Source organism: Formica exsecta, unplaced genomic scaffold (assembly GCF_003651465.1).
Source record: "Formica exsecta isolate Colony F162 unplaced genomic scaffold, ASM365146v1 scaffold237, whole genome shotgun sequence".
NCBI lineage: Eukaryota > Metazoa > Arthropoda > Insecta > Hymenoptera > Formicidae > Formica > Formica exsecta.
In genome coordinates, this window is record NW_021849649.1 from 841,940 (window position 1) to 858,508 (window position 16,569).

Below are 16,569 nucleotides of genomic sequence, written 5' to 3' on the forward strand. Positions count from 1 at the left end.
AAAAAGAATCATTCCTTTTCCGAGGACGATTACGACGTCGGTCGTCGTTATTGTTATTGGTGTGCGATCAACAAAACCACCTCAACTGGCATAATCAAGCATGGATATTAGCGTAAAACGCGCGCGCGCGCGAACGCGTGCGTGGGAGTGCGCGCGCGCGCGCGGGTACGCATGATACACGTACACGTGAGCCACGTGTACGTAATGACGACGCAGTATCGACGCGGCGGCGTGGGTGTCCGTTCTCGCTCTCCGACAGATTCGAAAACGCATTATTAACACCGGCGACCCTGGCTCTATGATTACGCGCATTAATAGCCGGATGGACGAACTTTGCTCGCGCTCCGCACTATCATTATCATCGCAACGCGAGAAAGAGACGGATGACGAGAGAGATCGTAGGAAAAGAGGCAGGTCCCACCGCGTGGCGGGCCTCGAGAATAAAAATTACGAAATGTTCTCGCGTCTGTCTCGAACAGACATATTTAATTTCATTTTTTTTCTTTTTTTTTTTTTTTTTTCCTTTTGTGATATTCGATCCTGAATATATTTTTATTAGGTTAATCATATTAAACGATCGTATTGATTACGCCAGCGATTTTAACGCCACGTGATTTTGACATTCTGATCTATGTATTATCGAAATTTGATCGCCACGAAATAGTAATAAGTGATATCTCCGTTTAGTCGCGAGGTACAGAAAAATACATACCATATTCAAGTGTGTAAATATTATTTATTTTAAGGATTTTATAAATTTATTGTATTTATCTGCAAATCTATCATTCATTACAAGCGCATAAAATTTATTCAAAATATTTTTTGTAAATTCTCTGATCTATTCCCTCGTAAAATTGGAATCTTTCTTCGCGATCGACACGATATATTTACGGCAAATTTTTAAATATAATGTGTTTCGCATGTGCGCGCTTATGGTACCTCTCTCTCGCAAACTCCTTTTCAAATTGCATATCAGGCGCGATCGAGTGTCGCGAATGTACCAATCTTCCAACGATGAATTATTCATTGTGTAAATAATTCATAAATCTCACTCTTGCGAGCTCCACGGGCGTCGCGCGAAGCAGCAAAGTCCGATCGAAAGCTCAAAAGTTTGCCACGCGATATTTTTAAACGAATTTCTACCAACGTATGAATAAAATCATACTTTTAAAAATCCCATGCATAGAACTCGCGTTTATCTCCTCTCTCCCTTATTGATAATTGAACATTTGAATAAAAATATCGATTCCGAGAATATTTTCTTTTAATTTATTTTTAAAAATTTTTCAATGTAAAAGGAACACACGTGTGTTTTTTCCAAATAAATAATTTTATCTTTCTCGACTCGACTTTGTACGAAGATGTTGTAAAATCGTAAAGATTAAAGATTCGTCTTGGATACTCGACGACACGAGTACAACATCAACGCCATCGTCGTCGTCGTCGACGATGTCGTCGAGATCCCAGGGTTTCCTGCAGGCATCATTCGAATGTTATATATGCAGCGAACATCTATACTGTACCGAGGTGGCATTCGTCGTCTTTCGACAATGGAGCGTGAAGAGGAAATAAGGGGGAGGAGGGAGCAGGAGGAGAGAGAGAGAGAGAGACAGCGAGCGGTGTAGCATCGGGCGCGCGAGGGCGGCGATGCTCGTGTACAAATCATACGAAGGATGACGCGGCATCGCCAGCATCATCCCCGCGTTCCGTCGCACCTCCTCGCGCGTGCTGGACGTCGTAGGGCGAGACGGCGGTTGTGTGTGCATGTTAACGGGGCCCGACCCGCGGCGGGGACCTTCGCCATACCGCGCGTATCACCATACCGCAAGTCACTCTTTCGTCCTCTCTCGGTCCCTTTTCTCTCGGTATACGCGCCCTTTACAACCTTAACGCGGCTTCGGGACGGCCGAGGGAGTTTTAACCGCACCGCACACACACATTCATTATCGTGTAAAATAATTTTATTTTTAGTCATCGAATTATATATTTATTTATTTACCTTTTCATCTATATACTCTAATAATCAAATAATATATATATAGAATAAATTTATCGAAGAAATATTTTTATTAAAAAATTAAATATATTTGAAAAATTATATACACAAAGAATTGTTCTTTTCTATTCCCAGCAGACGTCGGACCTGGACACCTTGCTGTGCAGGCAGGATCTCGATCGTTTGCAGAGGCTGGACGAGGATGAATCGGACGCGAGAGACGCGCGGGAGCCGTCGTCGGTGCACATGGAGGATTTCTTCGAGGTCGGCGGTCCTACGACGGTGTGCCGGCCACCGCAGACCAGCTTCGTCTCCGCCAGGGGTCAACCGACGGCCGCCGGTCAAGATGACGACGTGTTCCTCAGGCCGCCGCTCTGGGAGGACATCACGTCGAGTATCCAGAAGCTGGACCCGGAGAACGCGGACATGCTGGGCTCGCAGTCCCACGTGAAACTGGAGACGGACGATGTGACGCCGCCGCCGGTCCTGTCTCCGGTGGAGATCAAGACGGAGCCGTTACCGCCCCCGCCGACCTTGCACCTTCTCGAGGGACCGAATCCCGCGCAGAATCCCTTTCCGAATCCCGCCAGTGTTCAACACGTTGTCCATCATCGAACGACGACGACGACGACGACGGCGCTCTTCAAGAACTTTCCCAACAACAACAATAACAGCAATAACAATAATAACAACAATAACGGAACCGTTAATAGTAATGGGGCGAGCGGGAACGGCGGCAATAACGGTAGCAACGCCAATAACAACAATGGTAACAACAATAATAGTAACAACGGTAATGGTGACTCGTCGACGACGAGTCATCATCAGGCGAGTGGCAACGCGACGTCGCCGCTCTATGGCTCGATGACGAGGCTGATGTATATTTCACCGCTGACGCCACCGATCTCCGATCCCGGCTCGCCCATCGGTCCACCAAGACGGACGCCGCCACCCCCTTATCCCCAGCCTGGCCCGATCCTGAATCCAGCCCACAGGATCCAGTCATCGTCGATGTCGTCCAAATTCAACAGGCGGAATAACCCGGAGCTGGAGAAGCGCCGAGTTCACCATTGCGATTTCGTAGGTAAGCACGTACAAATGACTTTAATCCTCGATTCAATAGTGTCTATTCGCGTGAAAATTAAAAAAGATCTCGTATGATAGTATTTTGATAACATCTTATATTTATATAATAGTATTCGATAATATACAGATTTAAAAAAATAAAATTAAGGAGATTAAACTCCATTAATCGTTTTATAGATGCTCGAGTTTCTAATTTTGAGCAAACTTAAATCAACAACTTCCTCTTGCAGGTTGTACAAAGGTCTATACGAAGAGCTCGCACTTGAAGGCTCATCAGCGGATACACACGGGTGAGTGAAAAACGTACTGTATCACGTACACGTTTGTTGCTAACACGAGCAGTGAGCGGGCGCTAAAATTAAGGGGAGAGGCCTCCGTGTATTATCCGGCTAATTAGGTATGTAGCTCATTTAGACGTAGCGAGACGACACGAGGAGTTCGAAAGCGCGAGGTCGAGCGCTCAGTGCTCGCGCGTGGGCAGGGCGCGGTCCTGAGCGTCTTTCTCTCTCTCTCTCTCTCTCTCTCTCTTTCTCTCTTCGTTTCCATCTCCCCGCGGTGTCGCGCAAAGGCGCTTCTATCATATGTAAACGCGGTAAGGGAAGCATACGAAGCTCTTATGGTATGCGACTCTCCGCTTCGCTGGTAGAGCGAAGCTAGTCGACCGACCCACATCCTATTCGTGTCCAAGCTCCGCCAACACATGAACGTTAAGCCACGGCACCAACACCGCGCCGGTGTTTGCTACCTGGGCGAACACGCATACTGGGTTCCCACACGCGTCGGGACTTACGCGAAAGCGCGAGAGGGAAAGACAGCTGAAGAAAGACAGAGAAGAGAAAGAGAGGGAGAAATGTGCTTCCCGCACACGTGCCTACGCGGCGGTCTCGCGGAATGCAAGCCGGAGGCATCTTAAGTGCGATGTACCACTTTCGAATTGATAGCTCGGCGGGTTTTTGCGGTAAACCCGTGTCATCGCCTCGAACGAGTCGATCGAACGAAACGAGCGGCACGTACGTGACGAGTCGGATGAGAGATACGTATCGTTTAATTTAGAAATTAAATCGGAGACTCCAATGCAAATGTAAGCGAGGCTTTGCCATAAAAAATCTTGCATTTTTGAAATTATTTTTATAATATATTTGATAAATTTTCTCTAATCGGGCTCTGAAATTAATCTGGAGGAAAGAGATTATTTCGTTATCTCTAACAAAAGTTCTATTATATTTATATTTAGATTAATCATCATCTGCGATTAATTCGTTCTTGCCATGTTGAATTTAATATTTGAATCGAAGGATCGGCGGTCTCTTGATTAGACATCAACTAAATTAATTCATCATTACAATCATTTTTCATCGCGACTTGACGGTCTCCGCCGATCGGTTTCTACGTCGAGGACCAATCGATTCACGAGATTATGCGAGGATATTTCAATTTGTCGCGCGATCTTGAATACGAGCGTAGATACTGGCGCGCAGAGACCGGGGAACGTTCCGACGTGAAGGAGAGAAGTCGAGGGGGGCACGTGGCCCTCGCGCGCGGCTTGGTCGGACGACTCGTGAATGAACCCTCGCCGCGTTGCTCTTGTGAATGCGCCGTGCTACGAGCGGTCGACTCCGTGTTATTAATTCATTTACGACTCGAATTATTATATTATAAGAAATTAAAGACTTATAACTAAAATATAATAATTTATCGAAGTAATAACAAATAAATTATATTACTATACATATGATATATATATATATGTATATATAGTGTGTGTAATAATATATATAGTATATATATAATATTGTTATATATAATATATATAAAATTGTATATATACGTATATAATTTTACATATACAACATTGTACATATATATATGATTTCATGACGATACAGAGATATATAAAAATCCATATACATATAATATAAAATCCATAATAAATCTAGATAATATCCATTTATAATTTAATAATCGATCAAAGCAATTGATTTTTTAAATTTGTCTTGGTGTTTTTTGCTTTTAGAAGCTCTTCGACGTTAAAATAATCAATTAAGCGTTATCGTCAATCGCCGAGAGACGGGCTTTGCGAGAAAGCCCGCGGTGATGGAAGAAATCTGGAGCAAAGTACGGCTAGGAAGCGTATTTGGAAAGCAACTTGTCTCCTCGAAGCGGTGCGCGCCGTCGGCTCTCGGGTGAAAGTGATCCAAAATTAACGGGGACGCCCCGTAGGTGTCGCCGGATCGGCTGATCGGCTCGGGAGACATCGTGCGCGTCAGACACGTATAACGCAACATATCACGATATATTATGATTATGATACAGCGAATCGAAGAATTCAAAAGAGCTCTCGCAAAAATTACATTACATTACATTACGAACCGGCGTTCTCGGTATATTTTCAGGAAATTTCTTTTAAATAAAAGAAACTATTATATAACATGAAAAAGATCTTAGCACGTACATACTAATTGTAAGTGTCAACGTTGTCGATGAATTTCAAATGTTATTTCGCATACCTCGTTCTACTAAATGGATTGCATTCTCCACATTACATTATATCAAGTATTATATTATATAAGTGTGGATATAATGTTATAGAGTTATATTATTCTATCATAGCGCTAATTCACAGTGAAATTACGATACAAAAAAGATAATTATTACAATATTAAAGATTCAATTAGTTTTTAAGGACATTCTAAAATATAGTATATAATAAACATTATATTTTTGTGTAAAATATCTTTGTTTCCGTGAAAATAACTTGATAGCCTAAACGTGTCGAGTAAGGATAAGCCCGCCGATCTCGGAACGAAATTTCGCCGGAGAATCGTTCATTCTCTCGTCGTTGAAGATTCGCGGGAGAGGAATTCTCACGTGAACGCGCGATACCGTAAATGGCGGGCGTTCGTGTGTGGTAGTAGTACCGTTTCCTTGGGCTGTGCGTCGCGTGGCGCGGCGCGATGCTGCCAGCGCTGAATGCAACTCTCGGCGCAGGGCGGTTGCTGCGGCCGAGGACCGGTTAGGGTCGTCTCCGTATAGCGCGTGCGAGGGGGGAGACGGGGAACGGGCTAGGAGGATGCGTGGGTGTATCTCTCAGCTATCGAGTTCTTTCTTCTCCTCTCATGTATATATATTACTATACATATGATATATATATATGTATATATAGTGTGTGTAATAATATATATAGTATATATATAATATTGTTATATATAATATATATAAAATTGTATATATACGTATATAATTTTACATATACAACATTGTACATATATATATGATTTCATGACGATACAGAGATATATAAAAATCCATATACATATAATATAAAATCCATAATAAATCTAGATAATATCCATTTATAATTTAATAATCGATCAAAGCAATTGATTTTTTAAATTTGTCTTGGTGTTTTTTGCTTTTAGAAGCTCTTCGACGTTAAAATAATCAATTAAGCGTTATCGTCAATCGCCGAGAGACGGGCTTTGCGAGAAAGCCCGCGGTGATGGAAGAAATCTGGAGCAAAGTACGGCTAGGAAGCGTATTTGGAAAGCAACTTGTCTCCTCGAAGCGGTGCGCGCCGTCGGCTCTCGGGTGAAAGTGATCCAAAATTAACGGGGACGCCCCGTAGGTGTCGCCGGATCGGCTGATCGGCTCGGGAGACATCGTGCGCGTCAGACACGTATAACGCAACATATCACGATATATTATGATTATGATACAGCGAATCGAAGAATTCAAAAGAGCTCTCGCAAAAATTACATTACATTACATTACGAACCGGCGTTCTCGGTATATTTTCAGGAAATTTCTTTTAAATAAAAGAAACTATTATATAACATGAAAAAGATCTTAGCACGTACATACTAATTGTAAGTGTCAACGTTGTCGATGAATTTCAAATGTTATTTCGCATACCTCGTTCTACTAAATGGATTGCATTCTCCACATTACATTATATCAAGTATTATATTATATAAGTGTGGATATAATGTTATAGAGTTATATTATTCTATCATAGCGCTAATTCACAGTGAAATTACGATACAAAAAAGATAATTATTACAATATTAAAGATTCAATTAGTTTTTAAGGACATTCTAAAATATAGTATATAATAAACATTATATTTTTGTGTAAAATATCTTTGTTTCCGTGAAAATAACTTGATAGCCTAAACGTGTCGAGTAAGGATAAGCCCGCCGATCTCGGAACGAAATTTCGCCGGAGAATCGTTCATTCTCTCGTCGTTGAAGATTCGCGGGAGAGGAATTCTCACGTGAACGCGCGATACCGTAAATGGCGGGCGTTCGTGTGTGGTAGTAGTACCGTTTCCTTGGGCTGTGCGTCGCGTGGCGCGGCGCGATGCTGCCAGCGCTGAATGCAACTCTCGGCGCAGGGCGGTTGCTGCGGCCGAGGACCGGTTAGGGTCGTCTCCGTATAGCGCGTGCGAGGGGGGAGACGGGGAACGGGCTAGGAGGATGCGTGGGTGTATCTCTCAGCTATCGAGTTCTTTCTTCTCCTCTCATGTATATATGCTCGCCCTCCCGGCCCTCCCCCGTCTCTCCTCCTGGTCCCCGTCGATCCTCCGCCTCGATCGCCTTTACTCGCTCGCTTCTTACACGTCGCGTCGCGAGGAGACCTTTCGTCGCGATCGAATTTGCGAATAGCTCCTAGAGACGAGATAGATGGATAGATATAGAATACTGATGATGGATGTAATTATGCATTTCAAAAAGGTCAATTATCTAAAGAAGCGGATCTTACGATCTTGAGAATTAGAATCTCAAATACGTTATATGTATATAGCTACTCGCTAATTTGTTTATTAATTTCCCTCAACACAAAGCCGTATCTGAACTTTGCAAATTGTAGGCTAAATAATACACTTTGATTCTAAACAAAGTTTTCCTCCTTTACTTTATATATAGAACGAATCACAAGCTTATATACAGATTGTGAATTTATTCCATTCTGGCTTTGATAGCCTAAATATTTGCCGTCATATCTTTAGTATCCAATCGCGCGGATGAGCCTCTTAATCCTATCGCTCGTAGATAATACAATAAGCAAGGCGCGTTCTCCGATAATCAGCGAAGCTAAGCGGAATGCAGGCATGTTGGCTCGCATTAGCAGATCGGTTGCATTCGACCGATCGCTCGCTCGTTCGCTCGCGGACCGGCCGCCGCGATTGCGCTAGAATACAGGTGAGCGTGTTGCGGCATGCAGGTACAGTTAAAGGTCACACCGTGCTGCATCTCTCGCAGCTGAGAGAGGCGGACGCGCGCGCGCGCGCGCGTCGAGGGTATCTTATACAGCATCCCGTAGCTCTATCTTCGCAAAGAGCAAACGCTTTGTTCTCTAATAGGTCGCCGGTCTCTCTCGAAACAGCTCGATTCTTGATACGTATATCTCAGTACGATATATACTCTCTTTTCAGGAAAAAGAATCCTCCGTCCGTTAATTCTGTGAATGCAAGAAAGAACATTTTATTAGATATTGTATATATACATCTTGAACGTGAAAGAGAATTTTAGAAAGAGAGGACAGAATAATATAACGTTGAGAAGTAATGATAAAAAAAAATTTAAAGATTGTTTACTTGATGAAAGTTTTCAAATCAGATGTCTCGAAAAACATTTTGTTTCTTGATTCTTATACTTGTAGTTTACAGAAATTGTACAGTGTGATTCTGACTAACTTAATAATACTCAAATGTATATTGAACTGTTACGTGTTGTTTTTATTCCATGTTTGTCTTATTGATTGTTTCAGGCGAGAAACCGTATCAGTGTCAATGGCCGGAATGCGAGTGGCGATTCGCCAGGAGCGACGAATTGACGCGGCATTACCGCAAGCACACCGGGGCTAAGCCCTTTAAATGCGCGGTCTGCGAGCGCTCGTTCGCCAGAAGCGATCATCTCGCGCTGCACATGAAGCGGCACCTCCCGAAGCAGCACACCAAGTGAAGAGCGAAAGAGTGAGAGGCAAAAAGAGAGAAGAGCTCTTTTCTTTGCTTCCCGTTCGTTCTCGACTACCCGTGTTGGACGCGCGTTGCGCGGTTTTTCGCCATTCGGGCTTTCGGAGGCGCGGAGCTTTCGATTCGAATCCGTCAATCGGAGAACGTCGAGTGATACGCACAGAAATGCGTAGAAATTACATAAAGAGTAAACACTATTTTTTCAAGTATTATTCTCTTGTCTCTAAAAACAGAACGATATCTATGGCATCATATCGCTAACAAAAATTGCATGTGTTTACATTGTTATCACACGCGGATCTGTTTTCCCGTTTGTAATCCCTTGAAAGATTATACAAGCTCAGTGATTATTTTAAAACTGATCCTTACGATCGTTGAATCACGTTCGTTTATGTGCAATCAAATTCTCGCTCTTGCGATACGATTCCGGCTTCGGGTCCCGATCTCGTCTCGGTCCCGATTCGCAATATACAATATACATACATCGACGGAGCATCGATCGGGGCTATCTCTCGAAGCCGAGCCGTCTCGACTCTGATTGCTTCGGTTTACGTTCATAACTCTTCAGTTAACCGATTATGACGAAACACATCCTCGGTGTGGGTGGCGATCGCGAGGATATATTTCGTCATAGCGCTATATGCTCACTCACGGACACAATCCGAGAGTGAGAGACATTATACGATCTACGTGTAACTGTAGCGTCGACGAATAAGCCCGGAGCCGAGTCGAGTCGTGCGCGACTAGAAAAGCGAAGCTGGTGCTCTCGCAAAATAAAAGCAAAAACATTTCGCATTTTAACGATCTTTTACGTCGAAACGTATTTATTTCGAAACATTCGAATCTGGACATAACTAAGTTCATCTCGATGTTTGTGCAATTTTTTCGATCGAATCGCTTAAAGAATGTAACTCCGTACATCTTCAATTTCCTTTTTTCACTCTCTCTCTGTGCGTGTCGAGAGTCGCATCTATGAAAAGGCTAAAAACTCTTTTGAACCAAAAAAAGTGAGAGAAAGAGAAGAAACATATTTACATTTACAGATAATAATGTTTTAACTTGGATCATACGTAATCAGAAATTCTGCTATCTTTATCCGCATATTTTTCGCGAGGTTGTTTTTTCCGCTAATCAAAAAAATGTATTTGACTCTTCTCCTACACGTGTACAAATTCGCGTAGAATCTTGAAGAGATAATAAGACGATCGTGCGTGTGCGTGCGTGCGTGTATGTGTGTACGGGCGAATGTTGCATCCGTGTGCTATATGCGAGTATGTGTATTTATATTATAGTATTCTACACACACGCGGTAGTCTATGTATGTGCTTGTGTATACGTGTAAAAAAAAAAAAAGAAAAGAAAAATGAAGGAAAGAAGATACGCATCTGAGATAGCCATGTGTAGCTAGTGTGTAATATTATCTGTATATTACCGCGGAGCGATGGGCCGGGAATAATTCGTTCTCACGCGTGCTCCGATCGGCCCGAGCCGATCCATCCATCGCTCGTCATTCATCGTGCTTTGCGCGAAAGGCGTAAACACTTTCGCGCGAAAAGCAAGGGCTTGTAACGGACGAACTCGTAGCGATAGCCAGGGACGTAGAATCTACGTAAGGGAGTAAGATTTTGAGAGCGTTAAATCACTGAAAGTCTCTCGAGATAATTCTCAAAAAAAATATCTCTTTTTTTCTTTGTTACCTTTCTTTCTTATATATTCTTTCAACACCCGTTACTGGGTTAAGAATTCAAAGATTATTCCAAAATTTTTATATAGCGAAGGGAATCTTGTTCTTAAACAACTTCTTTTATGCCAATTTTTTTAATATATTCTTTTTTAAAAAGAAAATATCTTTTAAACATACTATCTGCGATGAATATATTTCAAAGTCTAATTATTGACTCGTCTGTATATATCTTATACTGGTCTGTGTATATTTTCGTTTAGATTTCTCTATAAAGAACAAACCGATATCTATTTCGTTCTTTTTCCTTTTAATATCTTGTTAGAAACTTGGACTATTAATTTCAAGTCTCAAGAAAGTTACCATCCGTCCCTGGCGCTCCGAAGACATCGCATTAGATAGAAGGAGATAGAAGAAGAGAGAGATAGAGAGAGAAAGGCGTCGGCGAAAAGCGATTTCGCGTATCCCGGACGTTCCGTTACGTTCCGATACGAGCATGTCTCACCTCGGGAGCGCGCGCAGGAGGCCAAAAATTCTGTCTATAGTCAACGCTTTGTATACAACGCGCGAATCGTTGTAATAATGATCGATCGATCGGATCGTTATGTAGTTACGTAGTCGAGCGTTAGACGGAAAAAGCGAAGTATATATATATATATATAACGTGTCTATTTATATCTCTGTCTATCCGCCTACCTATCTTGTCACCGCATCTTTCCGAATCGATTCTTTCGAGTCGTCGCCGTCGTCGTTTAATCCTTCACTCGTGTCCCAGTCGCGACATGTGTTTATCTGTTTTCTTTTTTTTTTTTTTTTTCGCCGCCCGATTTACCTCGTCTCCTTTCCGTCTTCCGTTCTTCCTTTTCTCGTCTCCCTCTCCTCCCCCTTTATCCTCTCTTCGTTGATAGTGGTTTATCCGCTCCTAGCTTGTCCTCCACCCACTGTCGAGAGGGATCGACTTTTTACGATTACTCTTATCTTATATATATATAAATGCGAAATATACCTCATTTTTGCAAATATGCAGTAATAGAGTCGACGAGCGCCGCTTTAAAGCGCATATCAAATTTGTACGCACCTCTTACTCTCGACTTCTTGCGGTCTGTCCATAATGTTTACGCTGTAATTTGTGTGTTGTGTAATTTAAATATACAATGATATATCTCTCTATAATGATACGTATCATTCCGCATTGTTTTCGCTCGTTCCAAATACTCACGAATAGCGCACTTTTTAGAAAAGTAAAAATTAAAAGAAAAATATGCACTAGATACACACCAAATATAGATTCAAAAAACTAAACTCGATTTTGTGGCGTTCCTGTGGCAACAGTAATAAAATAGTATGAAATATTGCCACAGGAACGCCACAATTTCAGGGGTAGTGGTGCCATCTGTGGTTCTCATCGCACTTTAAGATAAATTTATTCTTCTTCAGAGGGCAGCACTTTACAAGTTATCTTTCCGCCGTATTTTTATGAGGACTCTAATATTTCGATAGCCAGTAACTTTCCTCGCACGATAATGGAATGCTTCGATTACCGATAAAACAGATATATTCACTATATTTTACCGTGCTCGATTTTGTGTGTGTGTGAGAGAGAGAGAGAGAGAGAACTAATTTCTTTGAATAAATATTTTTTTCCAAGTGTTCTCTAAAAATTTTCAGAGGTTGACATACTTTGTGAAGAAGCGGTACTAACGTAAGATATAATCTCCGAGCGGATGAAAAGAATCGAGATAGTTGACGAGAATTAAGTTCTATTCGTCTTACGAAACAAGTTAGATTAGTTTGTGTTCACGAGTCGAACACGTTTTGGAGGCTCATGCGTTTTTAACTTATAAGCATTAATGTTAATCATTTTCTCTTTGAGTAAGCAATTATTGATCATGTGAGCATCTAAAGCGAATTTATTCTATATTTATCAAATGTTGAATGTTTCAGAGATGTCTCTAAGAGACCAGGAAAGGGAGACGCAACAAGGAATCTTCCAATTTTATGACAGATGATGAAAACGTAATGTGAAAAAGTAACATGAAAAGGTATTTCTATTATAAAAAAAATGTGCATTTTGTACATATATAAAATTTGTAAAAGAAGATTAAAAAGAGAGAAAAACATATATATACAGCGAGCTGTATATTACATTTATGTCTGCTGAGTGTCAGAGAAACAAAATGTACAGCTTATCGAGTATTATTTCTGAACCAAAAATTATTTCTATCACAGGTAGTTTACAACTGCTTGAATTTAGATTAATGCCTCTTTGTCTTAATATAACTTTAATCAAATACATTCACTTTTTTGTATATTATAAATATCTGTTTATAAAGATAAAAAATTGACAATATTACAAAATCTAAAAATATTAAGTATGATAAAGCTTTCTACAAAGTTACCGTATTTTAAAAAAGAAATTGGGAGTGAAATACAGACAGATAAAACAACCAAATTAAGATTCTAGCGGAATTTCTTTCTCCATGCGTGTTAACACAATATTACGGTTTGTCTCATTAGGCAAACCTGATTTGTCCCCTGTCTTTAGCATTGATCTCGTGTCTAAACACATAACATCAGTGTTTAGAGAGTGCTGTTTATCATCCAGATTCTTGTCGATACGTATGAGCAAAGATTCCAAACTATTGTAGCTCGCTCTGAAAGATAAATTTAATATCACGCTTAAGAAAATGAATGCTGAATGATCAGTAATGATTAACCATGATATCAGACACAAATACATACTTTGCATGTTCGATAGTCTGAATCAAATCCTTCTTAGTCTGTTTTAATTGCAGAACTTCGTTCTTCAATCCTAATTCAACTTCATCCGTACAAAGTTCCGAGCCAAGCCGATACGCGCGATTTTCTAATCGTGTTTCGACGCATTTTACCACCTTTGTTTTATTCATCAATGTTCTTTCCAACTCGATTATTTCTTTTCCTAACATTTCCATTTCCTTCTGTACCTATTTAGATTAAAAAATTCAGATGAGAGAAAATATCCTCTTTTCAATATTTCTTCTATGTGATTATTACTCATTCTTCTAATTTTTTATTCTGTTTAAATTAAAAATTAATAACCTCATTAGCGTAAAATTATAAAATTAGCTATTATTCTATCCATTTATATTAAAATCTTCCAAAATCGAGGTAAAAAGATACGATTGACTATAGACACCTTGAGCTTCTGCCATTCCATTTCATTCCTGGCTTTTTGTGTTTGATAAATCCTCTTTCTCAAAGTATAATCCGTCGCATCTTGTTGAGCTTTGATATCATTTCGCGCACATTCCTTCATTACGCGCATAGCTTCGCGAAAAGTGCAACCGTCACTCAGTTCCTTGTCGGCTAACATTTTTAAACGTTGACATCGGTCCAACCAAGTTTCGTACGTAATAGAACTATAAATATATGATACTAGATTACTAATTAGCTGCAATAATGATCATATAATAAATAAAAGAGCAATACTTTACTCCGTTTTTTCGGTAATTGACGTTCTCGGCTTGTAGCTTATGTTTGCACAAGTCTCATTCAATTCGAGGTTTTCCTTATCTATTCTAATAGTTTCATTTTTATCCTCTATATCTAAGCTCAGCTTAAATTTCACGTCCTCCAAGTGATTTAACTTTTCCCACGCGGCCTGTGCTCTGCAATACATAAACGAGAATATAAGAAATATTTTTTATCATCATCAGTATGATAATCACCTGTTGGTGAACGTTTCTTTAACATTGGCGATCGCGCAGAGCTCCTTCTTCAGCTCGACATCAGTCTCGTCATACGTGAGCTCGGTTCCTCTACGGCAGTCCCTTATCGAAATACACTCGCTGACAATTCGCAGGGGATGGTCTATGCTTTCAATTTCCTTCTCCGTATCGGCCTTCTCATCGCTTAGCATGCGTGTTTCGATTAATAACTTTTGTAACAAGTCCGCCAGCGTGTCTTTCCATCTCGATAATTCTGTCATTCTGCCAAAATAAAATATTACGTCGGAAAATTATGTTTCTTCTCATAAATATCGATTGAAATCGATTGTGATTTGAACATATTTTTTAGAACTAGAATTAATTGTGTATGCAGAATAAAAAACCGATAAAAATTCGGTTATTTTTTTATAGTGTTTACGCTAATGATGTTAAATAATTTGCATCACACCTGTCCATCAATCGAGTATTATTTATTAAAGTGTCCCATTTCGTTGTCACGTTCCCCTCGGAACGCACACTTTTGCCTGAATTCCGTAGTTGACAGGCCTCGACTCGTCTAATGTCCGCGCTTCGTCGCAGCTCCCATTGCTTGGCGTACCAATCCGGCAGGCCGATATGAGGTAGAGGCTTCTCATAAGTACTCACGAATTTGGCCATGCCGATTCGTTTGGCAAAAGAAAAATGAAAATGAAGCTGATAAAAAGCAAGAGAAGAAGTGTTCCACAAGTACGCTGATAAGAAGCGTTTCGATCGCAGCCGCAACGTTGTCAGGACAACGAAGCAAGACAAAGCAAGCGAAATTGGTGTGTATGTGATTATTCCATGCTATATCTTCTTGATTTTTCGAAACGAACGGCGAACTGGATCTTGGGAGTATTAACATCATGCCTTCATTCAATTTGATATTTAAATCTGAAAATTTTAATATTTTTAATGTCATTAATTGTATCGATTAAAAAATTTAGACTTTGATGACGTTGACAAAAAATTAAATTATATTAATTTTTTTTTAACTTTAAAATTTATCTTTCCGAATTCTTAAAAAAAAAAAAAAAAAAAAAAAATAAGTCAGATTTGGAAGTCCACTCTGAATAAAGAATTTGTAATTAAAAACATACGATAGTTCAAGGACATTGATGGGAACTGCCACTCGTTGAATAAATTCATTTGCAAGTATAATATTATGTCGCACTCTCTAATTCTACTCTCATATTATGCATATAAGGCAGGAATGTCTGACGTTGTTGAGGAGCATTATAATTATTTTTATCATTTCCGAGAAAATATTATTCGATGACATAATTTCTAGATAAAAACGTCAATGTCTTTTTTATGAATTACACGTTATAAAAAAAATTATATTCATGTAATATTGCGTGTGTGTAAATAAAAGATAATGTAAAAAATAAATAAATAATTCATATTTGTCAATCTTTAAAGGGAACTTTCTGGAAAAAAATGTATTCCATTTGTAGAGAAAAATTGTAGCCACATTTGTCCGACAATTAAATTTGCCCGCATTCGTCTATTTCGCATAGCGGTTTATACCTGGACGTATATTGGTTCGGATAAAAAGAACACGAAGGATTTAATTGGACTTTCGCTTTTGTTGGATTCATCGGAGATTCGCTTTTACGTAACAGAATTAATTGGCATATAAAAATGTGTTGACTTATTATTCGTTTCTGGATTATTTTATGCTTATAAAATATATCGACTTTAATAAAATGCACTCTCACGTCCACGTATCGTTTATATCTTGCCATAATGCAATTAAAACAAACACGCCTGATTGTATCGTATTAAGATACAAACGTTTACATAGATATAAAATTAACTGCGACCTACTGCGCGTTAATTACTGTATAAGTTAGCTGAGAAAATGAGCGAGAGATCGTTAGCTATCAAACTGCACACGAATCTTCAATCGAATATTTATTTCACTGCAGACATGATGTAAAGTAGGCTAAAGATATCTGTAGTTACGTTTCCTTTTATTGAATAGTGATAAAATAATGAGGAGTCATTATTCTTCCTCATGCAATTATGTCTCATTGATGTCATAAAATTCATCCATTATTAATTTTATATTATCGATAGAAAAATTATTTTGGAGTAATAA

The 16,569-nt window shown here is 39.9% G+C and overlaps 2 protein-coding genes and 1 long non-coding RNA gene across 6 annotated transcripts in view; 2 read left to right on the plus strand and 1 right to left on the minus strand.

Annotated features, from left to right (window-relative positions):
* Positions 1-10,214, plus strand: part of LOC115235880 (Krueppel-like factor luna) — a 43,181-nt gene extending 32,967 nt beyond the window's left edge. The window contains exons 2-4 of one of the 4 annotated variants that reach the window (XM_029807966.1): positions 2,132-3,080; positions 3,313-3,372; positions 8,852-10,214. In XM_029807966.1, coding sequence (XP_029663826.1) covers positions 2,132-3,080; positions 3,313-3,372; positions 8,852-9,045 — 1,203 coding nt within the window. In that variant the 3' untranslated portion in view covers positions 9,046-10,214. Of the gene's footprint in view, positions 1-2,131; positions 3,081-3,312; positions 3,386-5,096; positions 6,198-8,851 lie in introns of those variants that run through there. The other 3 variants (XM_029807967.1, XM_029807969.1, XM_029807968.1) reach the window with 3 other exon arrangements.
* A 2,095-nt stretch (positions 10,215-12,309) lies between these two features.
* On the plus strand, positions 12,310-13,150 carry LOC115235885. The gene is made up of 2 exons (XR_003884103.1): positions 12,310-12,609; positions 12,682-13,150. It is a non-coding gene; the product is annotated as an uncharacterized LOC115235885 (long non-coding RNA).
* Positions 13,137-15,414, minus strand: LOC115235882 (tektin-B1-like). The gene is made up of 6 exons (XM_029807971.1): positions 14,896-15,414; positions 14,448-14,708; positions 14,214-14,387; positions 13,916-14,138; positions 13,480-13,703; positions 13,137-13,391 (listed from the first exon to the last, which is right to left on the minus strand). Exons 1-6 carry the CDS (start codon positions 15,102-15,104, stop codon positions 13,190-13,192), a joined length of 1,293 nt encoding a protein of 430 aa, XP_029663831.1. The 5' UTR covers positions 15,105-15,414; the 3' UTR covers positions 13,137-13,189.
* Positions 15,415-16,569: the final 1,155 nt, after the last annotated feature.

Excerpts from the sequence above, each read along its gene's own strand:
- LOC115235882 (XM_029807971.1), bottom strand. The coding sequence starts at position 15,104 with ATGGCCAAATTCGTGAGTACTTATGAGAAGCCTCTACCTCATATCGGC. Across the intron at positions 14,139-14,213 it reads TCAATTACCGAAAAAACGGA|TTCTATTACGTACGAAACTT; the intron begins GTAAAGTATTGC and ends ATATATTTATAG. Across the intron at positions 13,704-13,915 it reads TGGAATGGCAGAAGCTCAAG|GTACAGAAGGAAATGGAAAT; the intron begins GTGTCTATAGTC and ends TAATCTAAATAG.